Genomic DNA, 14626 nt, shown 5'->3' on the forward strand with positions numbered 1-14626 from the left:
GCTGGGAGGAAGTCTCTAATAAAACCACTGATGTGAATAATGTTAATTGTTAATGTGCAGGACAGAATCTCAGAAACGAAGCAGGGGCAAAATAAACTGTGATGGTTGGAAAAAAATGAAAAGTCAATGAGTTTGACTTGAAAAAGAAAACATGTTTTCTACAACCTGAAGAAACAACATTCATAGTTTGTTACAGTGTGAGCACTGCTGTAGGAAATATTGGAAGACAAAGTTGAAACACTCAGAAACCTCTCCTCAGTGTAGTGGTGTGATGGTGTGCATAATTAGTAGTGGACACAGTGTGGGGTCAGAGGTGATAAATACTGTGAGAGCATCGTCATGATAAAAACAATCAGCACTACTTGACTTACCTTGGGTCATTCCACTCCCCACATTGTCAGTAGCATTGAAGCCATTCTGGGAGGTCTGGGTCCCCAGGTCCACCATCTGGTGGAGGCGGAGCTTGCGGCAGTAGATTGATGCTGCTTCGGGTTCTAAGGCGATGATCAGCTGCTCTGGGTTTTCCCGGGACACCAGGCCAGACTACACAGGGGCAGAAAAGTTGTTTTCAGCTTCTCTCAAACATAAGTGTCATAATGATGACATGCTCAAAATGTCCATAATGCTACAGCAGGCTGTGTCTGAAACTGTGTACGGCAACCACACGCTAGTTGTTCTTCGTGTCCAGGTCTAAACTTTAAACAGCCGTAGAAGAGCTCATGACTTCTGAACACAGTGATATTGTTTGGGTCACAACATGCTCAGAGTTGTGTATATGAAAAGTGATGCTGACTCTTGCTGTTGAGGTCCTGCAGTCACAGTCACTACACTAGCTGCTATAAATACAGTAATACTAACGTCTGAGATCACAAATTAATTATGACACACACAAAAACCTGCACAAACCAAAGAAGAAGAACCAAACCAATATTAATGTTTATCTGCAGTTAAAGTTATAATCTGTAATTTTTAAACTACATCTATGTTCTATATGTTGATGAGTTGTGTTTTTGCACTATCCCAAATGTTTCCATCAACTCTCAAACAAGAAAAATCTATGATTTTAATCATTGTAACTTTTGATTGGTCACCTGTCAGTGACATCATATCCTCTATGATCATGTGTCATTGTTGTGTTTGTCTGACTGAAGCTCAACATTGACATTTATCTACTTTTAAGCTACATACACTTTTTACACCTTGGTGGTTTTCAGCTCTACATTTGAACCAGATGAAGGATTTTAGTCATCAGTCGTCCCTGGAGAACGGACGGATGATGTGATCAGAGGAGTGGTAACAGTGCTGCACTGCTGGACGCTAAATCACTGTAGATACCCAGCTTCCACTCTGCTCCCCCTTTCTCTCTACCTCTGTGTTTTAATCACATCCCCTCCCTCTCTCTGTCAGCTCATCCCTCCATTCCTAGTTCCAGCCCCACTGCAAATAAACATCCCCACCCTCCCCCACACCATTCTTCCTCCTTTAGCATGCACACGAGGGATATGATCGGGACAAAAGAATGACATCATTGGAGAGGAGAGGAATCTGGATCAGTCTAGAACCACTGTTCAAAAGACTGAAAGTGTGAATTTGGTTTCAGGTTCAGGTGATTTTTACTGTTACTTTGACATCATTTCTACAACTGGAATCTTTGAGGGAAAAGATTTTCTTACTGTCCAGCTACATGAGAGGATAGGTATTCATTTAATGTCTATAGTCCATAGTTTTTACGAAATCAATAGATCATATATCTATGTGTAATGTGCAGGGTGTCACAGAGAACTAACAGTAACTCTGCAGCTCCACAACCTGCCCAGAACCGCTGTATTTATATACAGACAAGATAGTTTGACAGCTTCATGATATCTTGTCACAGGGAGGTTGCCAGGTTTGGTCCCATAGGCAAAAACAAAAACTTGCACCCACCGACAGCCAAAGACTTTGGCAGGTAAACTGTTTTTCAGCAAAATAGCCACATCATGACATGACACATCATGAATCACAATTTGTCATTTTTACATTTCTGTACAGTTGTTGGTATGTAGGTGTACTTTTTAACTTTGCAGAGAGAAGGCGGATTATCACAATTTAGTATCAAGGCAAAAGGAAATCATGACATTATTTGATAAGTGACAAGGGAAAACATGATGAGTCATTGTTTGTTGCCTGAATTTAAATGCACAGTCTGCACCTTCTGTCTCTAGGGCTCTCTCAATCAAAACAATAACAAAACACAGCATTGGTTGATGTCATGAAATAGCGTGGGATCATGGGAGTTGTTGTCTTCATCACCATTACAGTAAGCTCCTCCCGGTTTGGATTCCTTCAGTATCAGTGGTTCAGGAAATCAAACAGACCCGGTGATTTCAACCATTAAAAACACTGAATGAAGCAGTTTGACATTTACAGTCAGTGTTTGAGCGACGCTGTACGGAGGACAGAGACTCAGGGAAGAGTTGGAGCTGAGATTGATGCTAAACTTTATTGTGATTGTTTCTCTAATAACTTATGAACCAGACGTTCAGCAGGTTTTTACCAGCAGCTGAATTATCCACAGAGGTGTCCTCTCCATAACAAACACACCAGAGGATTAAAACCAGTAGAAACACCTATGAAGCAATTTACCTTTAAAACTCAGAGATTCATCGACGCTCTTGAGTGAGTTTTTTTTAGGTCTTTTAATTTTAATTTTTCAATGTTTTTCCAGATCAGCTGACATTTGCATTCCTGTCTTTTAGTCTCCTAGGCAGATGTGGATGATGTCTGGCAACAGTTTTAATTTTGCAGGACCATCTAAGTACATTTTAGTGTGCTAGGCTTTCCCTAAAGCTTTTTGTAGCGGAGTTAATAATTGATGCACTCACATCTCAGACCACACACAGGTCTGGTTGGTTAAATGAGGGAGACTCAAATCTACAGTGAGTGTGAGCTGTGGATGTGAATCACATTCTACCTGGAAAAACCAAAATGCTACAACAGAGCCAATGTAAAGCCATCTTGTTGCAGTTATATATGGTTCAGCTTTTGTTTATACAGTTTATCACTGATAGCACTGTTTCAATCTCCAGACTGGTAAAGTTCTGAAGTCTTTGTTCTGGATGATTTTCGTGACAGACATGAGGTACAATACATGTTGGGGCTTCAGAAATGATCATTGTCAGCACATCTGCTTGAACAGGGGGTATTCATAATGTCTGTGAAGAGGTTTGAGCAGTTTTCTTTTTTATTGGAATCTAATATTATTATCAATCTCAGTGTTCAAAAGAAAAATACAACTAGAGCAGCACACAGCAGCCAGATTTTTTACATCAAGATCCAAACATTATTTCCTGAGAAATTGACTAAATACATAAGTATAAATAAGTATGTATATATACAGTATATATATATATATATATATATAAATGCAGTGCCACCCTTGATGCTATAATTATGTTTGTGGCCACAATAAAAAATAAACAGTCAATAAACAGACTCTGTCACATCGTTCTTCACATAAACCATTTAAGAAAAGTGGCTCGTTGGTCTAGGGGTATGTCAGTTAGCATGCGAGAGGTCTTGGGTTCAAATCCCAGAGGAGCCAATTGTTTGGAAAGATACAGTCATTCGCAAACCCAAATGTTTCTCTGATTCGTCAAGTATGAGTCTCTGTCTAACTGCTCAGCGATTTGTTCACTGAGGCCTAATTGTGTGTCTCACATATTTAAAGGAAACAGTCTGAGGTATTTGGAGTGGAAATGTGAAACTGCTTACAACTGATGAGAAGGTTGGTTGTGTTATTTCAATGCTAGTATATACTATCATATACCAGCTTGTGATCAACAAGTATTGCAAGTATTGAAGACTGCACTATTATAATAGTGATCTGCCAAGGTACAAGCATACCTGGCCTTTTAAAGGGAAAGTTGGCACTCTGATTGGTTTATTGCATATTATGCCGAAAACACAAAAAGTGGATTTGGACACGCTCTAAATGCACTTGCACTGTGCACTTTAGTCCAAAAAGAGCCCACAATCACACACACATTCACATGCAGAGCCCTGGACCCCCTCACCCATCAAAGCTGTCCTCTGACTATATACACCGCATAAGTATAGTAGTATATATTAGATATATTTATAATGGTGAGAAAAAAGGCAATTAACAAAGGAAATCAGAATAGTTGGTCAGCGTCAAAGCAGACCTACCAGACAAGCTATTTGGTTGTGTTATTTTGATGCTATGACATCATAAACCAGTGGGTGACAATTAAAGGAAGAACCAACAGAAACCTTCTCAGTAAGGACCAGAACAGCTTCAATGTGCCGTGGTGTCTGGACTCTACAGGAAGGATGGAGCCATTCTTTATTATCTAATCTTTATTTTTTTATGTTTTTTTGTGAAGTACTGAAGAGTTTTATCTCTTTGGTAAAACTGTCATTTTCAAGTTAAGCAAGCAGAGCAGCTAGCAGGCGGGAGACAACCGTGGTCACGTGTTGTGATCATCATTTCCAGTGAGTGCAATACAGTGTTTGATATGGGACAACACTACACTGCGCCAGTGAGTATACAGTGCACTACATGTGAGTGTACTATGTACACAGTGTACTACATGAGTACCTGATTTGGTTTTTGTAAGCCATTTGTGTTGTATTTGAAAAGCTCAGCTGAGATTTCTCTTGAGATAAATCTAATGCAAGAGGCTCATTGGTCTACGGGTATGATTCTCGCTTAGGTCTGTAAAATCCCGGACAAGCCCTTTGTTACAAATTAGATGAAAAATGTTCTGTATGAGCTGTCTGGTCAGATATCCTAACACAACAGGATCTAATGCGGAGACACTAAAACACACTAGAGTGATGACACTCATACTACATATGCTCACTGCTTTGTTATTTTGGAGCAATGAAAGTAATATGTTTCATCAGCTGTATTTTTGTCAAACTATCCCAAGCTTTTGTTTGAATTCATCAAAACGTACTTAGTTTGAATCATGGATGATAGGGTGGGGATGGTTGCAAGACAACACAACAGTATTTCTCAACATATTTAGTTCAAAATAGGTTAGATTTCTCCATTTCATTCTCCACCAAAATAACTTATGTATTTTCTTATATGTTAAAATTTGTAATTATTGCTGCATCTGCTGTGCTATGGGAAAAAATTAGCTGCATATATTTTCCTATGAAAACAGGAGAAAAGTCTTTTTATTTGTTGACATACAGTGAATAAATCATCTAAAAGTAGAAAATGTATTCTGTTTGTTTTTACTATTTTGAAACGAGCTGCAGATATAATCAGGGATGAGAGCCACATATTCATGTACTGGAAAGACTGGCTCAAAACTCCCCCTCTCCAACTCATCTATCATGACTGTAGGCTTCTCTGAGAAAATTCAAGTGACACCCCTAACTCAGCCGGTCCCAATGTTAATAGCAGGAAAAACTATAGCTGCAGCTCTGCTATATTCAGACAATAACCTGTCAACTTCCTAGGGAGAGACATTTTGTGCCCTCTTAAAGCTAACATCATGTTCACACAAGATGGCCTCTATATAGATTTCCCTGAGGCTCCACCAGCTGGAATAATGCCATTACTGACACAACAGGAAGCCATCAACCTGGTCCAACCCACAATGTACTAGCCCAGACTGATGCCACAATCTCAACTGCTCCAGGAGTGGAAAACATGGAAACCATGGGCACAAGCTCAGTTAGGAAATGCTGATGAACCACAACTGCCACCTCATTGCACTCTTCTGTACGATGAAGCAAAAGCATAAAGATTATGAGGAATGCTGGGAAGAACTAAAAAATAAAAAAACATATTATGTGGTCAGCCAAGATGTGTATATAGGACATCTTGTACTGGTAGTCTTGAATTACAAGACCAGTTCCAGGATTGCAACTCCACCCCAAATGTCTCACTGCTAGTGACATAAGACATGAACCCCATGAATTGGCCCAATGGTGAACACAGCATTACGAATACAAGGGTGGAAACCTACAGAGAATAAGTACATTCACATCTCACCAGGACAACCATACATCAGAATATCATTAAGAGCATGTGATGAAGGGACAGCAGAAAAGGTCTTAGTAAACGAAAGAACACCTACACTTATGCCATTAACACCAGAACATAAAATCCTGTTAGAACAGTTGACACAAGAAGTGTGGTCAAAACACAAAACTGATGTAGGTAGGATTAAAGTAGCGCAACCTATACATATTAGCTTAAACCAGGAGCTAAGTTGCCATATAGAAAACAATATCCACTGAAGCAGCATGATACAGAAGGAATCAAGCCCAACTGAAGGCCTGACAGAGGCAGGGGTTTTGGTAAAAACAAAAAGCCCCTGCAATACTCCCATTTTCCCAATCAAGAAGCCACACTCTAATGATTATCGATCAGTGCATGACCTTAGAGCTATCAATTCCATTGTTGTTGTTGAGACACCTGTTGTTCCAGACCCCCATACGCTGCTCTCAAACATTTCAATTGATGCACACTGGTATAGTTATTGATTTACGTTCAGCCTTTTTCAGTGTGCCACTGCATCTAGATTCACAACACCTGTTTGCATTCACTTATCAAGGATAGCACCTAGCACAGGGCTATGTAGAAAGCCCATCAATTTTTAACAGAGTGCTGGCTCAAGATCTGCAACACTTAGACGTTCCAAGTGCTGTAATCCAGTATGTGGATGGTTTGTTAATTTGTAGTGAAAAAGACTTGATTGCAGTGCTAACAGCGCTGATGACATAAAGTCATCAAAGAGAAACTTCAATTTTGTCAAAAAGAAGTTGAATATTTGGACAGAACAATGTGTGGAGATAACGGGTTAATTGATCCCTCACAGTTAGAAGCTATTGCTAAAGCTCCAAAACCACAAAAAGTGGGACAAATGCTCTCTTTTCAGGGGATGGTGGGGTTCAGTCGTCCGTGGCTTTGTGACTATGCTATCAAAACAGCGCCACTGCGAGCCCTAATACGGGCAGCAGGACAAACAAACAACTCCTCCTCTGTCCACTCGACAGTGGAGGCAAAAGGTACCTTCCATGCACTAAAAGGAGACCTGCAATCTGCCCCAGTACTGGAAAACCCTGACTATTCCAAGCTGTTTCATTTGTATGTTGCAGAAATAAATTTGGATATGCAAGTGCAGTATTGTTGCAAGACACACCAACATGTAAACAGCCATTAGCCTACTACAGCACCAAATTGGATAACATTGAATCAGGCTGGCCACCCTGTTATCAGGGATTTGCAGCAGCAGCCAAGAGGCCTCAGCGTTAACCATGGGACACAAGGTTGTCTTATGCCCATCTCACCAATTACATGCCTTGATCACAGGCCTACGGTTCATTCTAACTCAAGCTAGAAAAACAGGTTATGAAGTTATACTTTCAGCACCTGAACTCACCATCCAAAGATGCAACACAGTGAATCTTGCAACCGGGATAGTGTTGCCTGAAGCTGGCACGCCGCACGACTGTGTCCAAACAACAGACACCTTCATACGAGCATTTGATGATCTGTATAAACAACCAATCACAGCGGATCTCACATTGTTTGTAGATGGCTCCTGTTTCAGGGATGCTACAGGAAACCATGCTGGTAATGCCATCGTACAATTAGATAAGGATAATATCTTTACAGAAATTCAAGCATCCAAGGCTGCACAACCATGTTCCGCACAACTTGCAGAGATCAAAGTTTAACAGCTGCATTTAAGTTAGCACAAAGAAAGCGTCTTAATGTATACACAGATTCAACTTATGCATATGGTGTGTGTCACATACATGGAAACATTCGGAAACAGAGAAATTTTCTTAGAGCTAATGACACCCCAGCAACACACGGGTAAGCTGTCTCTGCTCTGTTAGACGCAATGCACCTCCCTACAGCTGTCGCTATCATTAAGTGTCCAGCACATCAAAGGACAGACTCTTTAATTGCAGAGGGCAATAATTTAGCAGATGAAGCTGCAAAATGTGCAGCAGTTGGCACAACTACAGGCCCATTGTTGGTAGCTGAAGAAGTTGGTGTGGTTGAAAAAGGGGGCTATCAAGGTCACAAGAGATGGTCCTCAAAAGAGTTTGTGGAGAAGTTCTCATGGCCATTTTGCGTTGCCTGTTTCGTTGTTGTGTTTTGCGATAAGAAATGCGAATGGCACAGACCATTGCGCAAGGGTGAAGGTTATCAAACGCATCCAAGCAGTTTGGTGGTCACCATTTCTGGCAGCCACAGTTGATAGAATATTGCATGAATGTGAAGTGTGTAAATAATATAACACAAGGAAAGCTTTTTTGACGCCAATTGCACATATTCCTCCACCAGATGGTCCATTTAGGCACCTAATGATAGGTATGTGGACATGCTTACAAGAATAGGAAGAATGAGATACATTTTGGTTGTGGTTGATAGATTTTGTAGATGGATTGAAGCAATACCAACGATGCAACAGGACTATAACTCAGTTGCCAAGTTGTTGTGCAGAGAGTTTTTGCCAGATACTATCAGCTCAGACAACGGACCACATTTTGTAGCACAAGCAATTAAGATAACATTAAAATTGCTAGGGATAAAGCAGACATTTGGGTGTGTATACCATCCTCAGTAACTGGGAGCAGTAAAACGAGCTAATGGCACTTTAAAAGCAAAGTTGGTTAAAACAATGGCAGACAGCAATAGTAACTTAATTGGATGGAGGCTTTACCACTGGCACTAATGTGTATGAGATCACAGACTAACAGACTAACACACCTAACACCTCATGAAATCTACACAGGGCGACCAATGCCTGTGCCATATCTTAGAGGCCCGTATGAGAGTCCTCCGCTTGGACAGTTAGAAAAAGAGTTAACCAGTTATGTACAGCATCTAACATATACATAAAGTTATCTTCTAATAGATGAAAGGTGCCACAAAGGAGAGGGAAGCTGCCATTCCAGACCAATTGCAGAAGATACACCCAGGAGAGTGGATATACGTTAAGGTATTCAAAAGAAAGTGGGACCAACCCAGGTGTGAAAGACCCCTTTAAGGTCATCTTAGCAACACCAACATCCCTAAAGGATTAAGGTAAGAAGGTTTGGTTCCTTCTTAACCACTGCTGCAGACGACCCAGAAAGAACACTTGAAGCCGACAGAATGAGGGCATATCCTGGACTTGAAAGGGACGGTGACACCGCCCAGGAGGGAGCTAGACAGTCTCATGAAGGGGACTGTCGAACTGCCCCATAAACAACAAGATGATATCAGAGACTGGCTGCCAGACGGGCTGGTGACAAAACACCAAGGGGTGGATCATTAGCAGCGAGGCAGAGGAGTGGATCAGACACAGAGGATGAACTCACGAGCCCCGCAGAATCAGACTCTGCAGGACCAGCAGGAACAGAGACAGAGTAACAGGAGGAAATACATTATGGAGATTAGGAACACAGATTATAGTTTTGCTAATATACGGGGTCTTAATACAAAATTATGGAGACTTAAAATCAATCATAAAACAAGGACAGTTGAATAACTATGCATTAGCAGGGAAAGTCATGCAATTTCATATTACATGGACTATACTGAAGGTTGTTTAACAAAGTGTACTAATGACATGGTCAGAAGCCCCAGGACTCAGTACGGGAAGCAACCAACTGCCTCAGGATATGCAGTTCCAGTCCAAGGAGGACCCACTACACTCCCATTGACATCACCTCCACCAAAGCCTTCAGTACTGTACCAGTTGCTCCGAGGCAAGATGCCAGTCCAACAGCCAGAACCACCACTTCCAACAATAGATTAGTGAGCACATAAAGAGTGTTATGTTTGAAAATTACATAGAGTAGTATGTTTGAAAAGCACATAAAGAGCACAATGTTTAATGAACACTATGTTTGAACTGAGAGTATACACACTAAGTATTATGCATGTTTTTGAATTTGCACTGACTGTTAAATTTATATTCCTTCTGGATCTAAAATAACCATTTGCTGTGATGTGTACCGAATCAGATCCGGGAGTGTAGACAATTTAAATGACAATTTCAATTATCCAAGTTTGCCAAATGTGTTTGGCAAGCCTCCTGCATAACCCTTAACTATGTCACAATGTGTGAGGTTTTGTAACAAGTAAGAATGATAATACAGGACCCATTTGCAATCCTTTATATGTTTATGTTTGAACCTGTCATTATGTATGGACCATTGTCTTGATAATGTGTGAATGTGTGACTAGTTAGTCCCAAAGGGGGGAAATGTTGTAGTTAATGTTCAATAAAATATACTATGCATTATTAATATACTGAATGTTAAACTTATATAATCCAATGAAATAGCTATATTCACAACTGAGGTCAGATATGTAAGTGAACCAGCCTTTACTGAAGTAGGATTGTTATAGAATGGAACCTGGAGGAAATAAAGTAAAAAAAAAATGGTCTGAAGGCCCTGGGAGTAATGGTGTAGCAAGGCCCAGGTTGAGGATATCTATCCTCAGGTTCCCAGGTTGATAGGTTGGCTTTAGAAAATAGGTGGAGAATCCACATAGAAGGAACTACATATGATGTTGCACAGGCACTCTGTCTTCAGTTTGGATCTGGATCTCATCTCGCTTTTGTTCTTTTGAAAGAATCATTTCTATTGCATTGGATCTGACCATCTCCAGTGACTTATTTTTAGAATCTTTTTTGACTCCAGTAAAAGAGCATTTTTGGAGAAAGTTAAGTGTTGGTAAAGATTTCTAGACTCAGACTCTGGCCCGGACCTGGACCTTTTTTCCTCTAACAAGGGCAGGACAGTCAGGGCAGTGGCCATTTGTCACACCACCTGATTCTGATTCCTTAAAAAAAGAGAGACACCTGCAGATAAGGGATTGGAAGAGTTACTGCATGCAGGGTACTGGACCACCAGAAAACTGTTGCCACCAAGATAGGAGCCTCAGAGTATTTAAAAATGGCAGCTATTGAGTCCTAAACAGGTAATATAAGTATAAGAAGAATAAAACTAGAGAGAGAGAGAAACAGAGAGAGAGAGAGAGAGAGAGAGACCTCTTTGACAATGATGAGCACCTCACTCTGAGCAGTCACTGAGGCTATGTCCATGAGCTTCTAATCATAAACTCGGATGTAGAAAAGAGGCATGTTTTTCAAAATAGCCCTCAAAGTATCTCAGACAGGAGGACAGTGTGCTCTGTGCTCAGTTGGCCAAAGTACAAAAAAATGCTGAGAACAGAGAAAGATTCACCAGGCAAGTCCAACACCTGACACACCTGCTCTCCTAAGTCCCCACAATGAAAGTGTCCCAAACCCAACTCTCTCTGCTCTGCACACAGAATGACAAAATCCTGGCACCTCCTGATCCATTCATACAGCCAGCTGCCAACAGCTCTGCCCATCACAGCTTCCCTCCACACAGCCTGAAAGCAGGGCCCACGGGTGGTCCTGTTGACTGGCTGCAATTAGAGATTCTCAGACACAAACAAGCTTCTCTCCTTTGAAGAAACTCTCCATTCAGAAATCACCTGCTTCCAGGCCCAGGGAAATGTTCTTCTAACAGGAGAGCTGAATTGAAGAACAGGCACTCAACCTGATGTCATTGACCCACAAGGCAACAATCACGTGTTTGGTCAGTCCCCCCTGTTTACCACACCAACCATTACCATCACAGTTGCAGGGAGTTGGTGCGTCTCTGTGGTCTCTACCTTAGGCCTGTACATAGTTAATGGTAGGCTCAGAGAGGGCTCTTTATGAAGATTTACTCCTCAGCTCTTGCATATACTGTGGTAGACTATACATTCACTGACATGGACCCCTCCACAACCAATGTGTTCTTTACTGTAATCTGCAATGAGTGACATAGAGGAGCCCCAGTGGAGACAAATTCATCTTAGCCTTAAACTAGGGTGACAGATCTGTCATCAACGTCTGAGCGCTGAAGACGTTACAGCAGAAAAGGGGATGAGAATCAGCGAGTTCAACCGGTTGTTGAGTTTACATCAATGTCGATTGGAGCCAGAACCGATAAGTACCTGCTTGTACTGCCGAGTCATTTGACCCGGGTGTGAATGCTGATTGAACCCTTTTACACTGCAGATAAAAGCCTTATCAGTGAGTTTTTTGACCAGTGGAAAAGGGGCTAAAGAGCATGGGGCAAGGGTTTAAGTGAATTATTGCTTTGCTCACAGCTCTACAGTGAAATAAAAATTTATCCATTTGAAATAGTAAAATATTCTGTATGAACAGGTCTGAACAGTGTCTATATGTTGATCTCTGTCTGACTCCCTCAGTGTCCTCCTACACAGTCTGGAGGTCACTGACTTTATATGTGTGAGTGGCACTCACCATCCATCTCTCTCTCCTCCTTCAAGACTTAGAAATCAGCGGTTTGCAAACTACAGATGCTGGAAACAGGAAATGAGTGTGAGAGTGTAGATGTGACTGAAGCGTCTCAGCCTACCTTATAGGCAGCTTCCCTCATGAACTGCTTTGCAGGCATTTTCCAGATGGCAGGAACCGTGATCACCCATCTCACATCATTGTTGTCAAACTCCCCACCTGTCTGATCACTCAGCTCCTGTAGAGTGAACATTCAGACTGGTTTTTACACTCATTGGCAGGTAAGTGTCACACTTGGGGCTCAGACTATCATGGTAAAGTGGTTTTAGAGTCAGAACAAGTAATTACTGGGTCAGTGCTACCAGTCGCCTTTTTATGGATTAAATGTTTGTTGAGCAATTCATATGCTTTATTAAAATGATGTAAGTAGATAGACTGGCTTCAGATTGGGCCAAAAAAACACAGTTATAGAATATAAACCAAATATGAAAATATACTGCATATGTAATACAACAGAAAATGTAGCGCTGACACAGGTATGTTACCTTGAGAGCTTGCTCCTTAAAGAAGGCCAATGCATATGCAAAGATATCCAGAGCTTTCACTCGCTTCCCATTGGCTGCGTGGAGGTCAGTGTCAATGGACAAATTCTGATGGCACAGATAAAAGACACTGAGTTGAATAAAACCACTGGTGAAGAAGAAAAGTACACAAGATTCATTCATTACAGTGGGGGTATCTGACAAACTGTAGATATGTGATACTCTAAGTAAGTATAAGTATATTATTATTTGTATTTTTTAATGGCATGGTCATTCATGGTCAAAGCCATTCCTAATGGCTTTTGTGGCCCCCTGACCTTTGCTCTACCCCCATCACCCCGCTAAAGAGCGAACGAGTCAAAATAAACTACGGTGTGTGTTCATGTGACTCATTGCAGATGGCGTATGTTCTATTAGTCTCACACATTTCCACACTTTCCACACGGCCGACATGTGGTTTTGTTTTGGTCACCTGTCGCGAACAAGGTTGGAGGCGGGACTACACAACACAGCACACAGTGCTTCTCTCAGCCGCAGACACCGGAGTATTAACCACAGGTGATCGGTATTAAGATGATCAGTGACATTCACATTAATTCAGATCTATCTACAGATCACGCATTTTTAACGAAAATCATCCAATCATGATCGGCGGCCGATCAATCAGGGCATCCCTAATCTAAATATAAGATTTTTTAAATGTTTAGTATTTGATATTAATATAGAATATAAAATATAGATTGTTGTCAGCCTTAACCTTTCAGTGTCAACTTCGCTCACAAAACATTTCATAATGCAACTGTTATGAAATTAGTTCCCACATAGACAGTGACCAGATAAGCCCCTCACCTGCCCAACCCTCAAGAAAAACATACATTTTGTTCCTTTTTTCCAACATGTTCATATTATTGGTTGTAAAAACCATGGGGGAATCTAGGGGTCAACAAGAGGCTTCAGATTATTAATTTGGCAATTTTAAACTTAGGACACTCAGTGAGTCATGAAATGAACAGCATTTACAACATTATCTTCAGCTTTATGCAAAAATATGTTGCTATAATTACTACTACTATAACATGTTTATTGTGGTTGGATGAAAACTGGTAACTGGACGAGCTCTGAGTTTTCCAGGCTAACATAGTGTTATCATACTGAGGCCATGTGTCTAATTAAACACCAGAGCAGACACAGAAGAAGTGCTGATGGAGACAGTAAAGCCACAGCCACTGGCAGAGATGCCTCCACCAAGGCAAAGAATAGAGAGAGTCAGCATATGTGCAAGAGGAAGAAGAAGTGTTGTGCATGTATTCACTGTGTGTGTGTCTGTGTCCTTACTGCAGTGGTGTGGAGTTTCATTTTGAATTTTTCTAGGTAGAGCCAGTGTTTGGACTCGCTGGGGTCTAAGTCGTGGTAGAAGTCACGAGCTGCGTAGCCAAAACTGTGGAACTTCCTGTCTGGAGTCAGCAGAATTGTGGTTGGAGTCTTCTGATTGGACACACCAGGGTCTCCACCTTCCCAACGCCTAGGAGGAGGCAAGTCAGTCAATATCAATACATGAACAATGCTTTTGTGTTAATCAAGCTGGGGCAGTGGGTCCAGAGTGTGTCTAATACACAAACTAACTTTAAGACAACACAACAAAAGATCAGATACATAAAGTGACTGACAGTAAGTAACAGAATGACTGACACAACAACAACAACACAAATCCAGAGTTACAGGGGAAATATGCAACAGGTGAGTGAACCAAACTGATGCGACCAGCTGGTAACA

General features: G+C 41.2%; 1 protein-coding gene across 3 annotated transcripts in view; it reads right to left on the minus strand.

The window, feature by feature from the left end:
* hspa12a (heat shock protein 12A) overlaps positions 1-14626 on the minus strand; it is a 51339-nt gene that overhangs the window by 17424 nt on the left and 19289 nt on the right. For all 3 annotated transcript variants that reach the window (XM_056395475.1, XM_056395476.1, XM_056395474.1), the window contains exons 4-7: positions 14189-14375; positions 12857-12961; positions 12433-12549; positions 372-543 (exon numbers count right to left, since the gene is read on the minus strand). In XM_056395475.1, coding sequence (XP_056251450.1) covers positions 372-543; positions 12433-12549; positions 12857-12961; positions 14189-14375 — 581 coding nt within the window. The remainder of the gene's footprint in view (positions 1-371; positions 544-12432; positions 12550-12856; positions 12962-14188; positions 14376-14626) is intronic.

This window comes from Seriola aureovittata, chromosome 14 (genome assembly GCF_021018895.1).
Source record: "Seriola aureovittata isolate HTS-2021-v1 ecotype China chromosome 14, ASM2101889v1, whole genome shotgun sequence".
NCBI lineage: Eukaryota > Metazoa > Chordata > Actinopteri > Carangiformes > Carangidae > Seriola > Seriola aureovittata.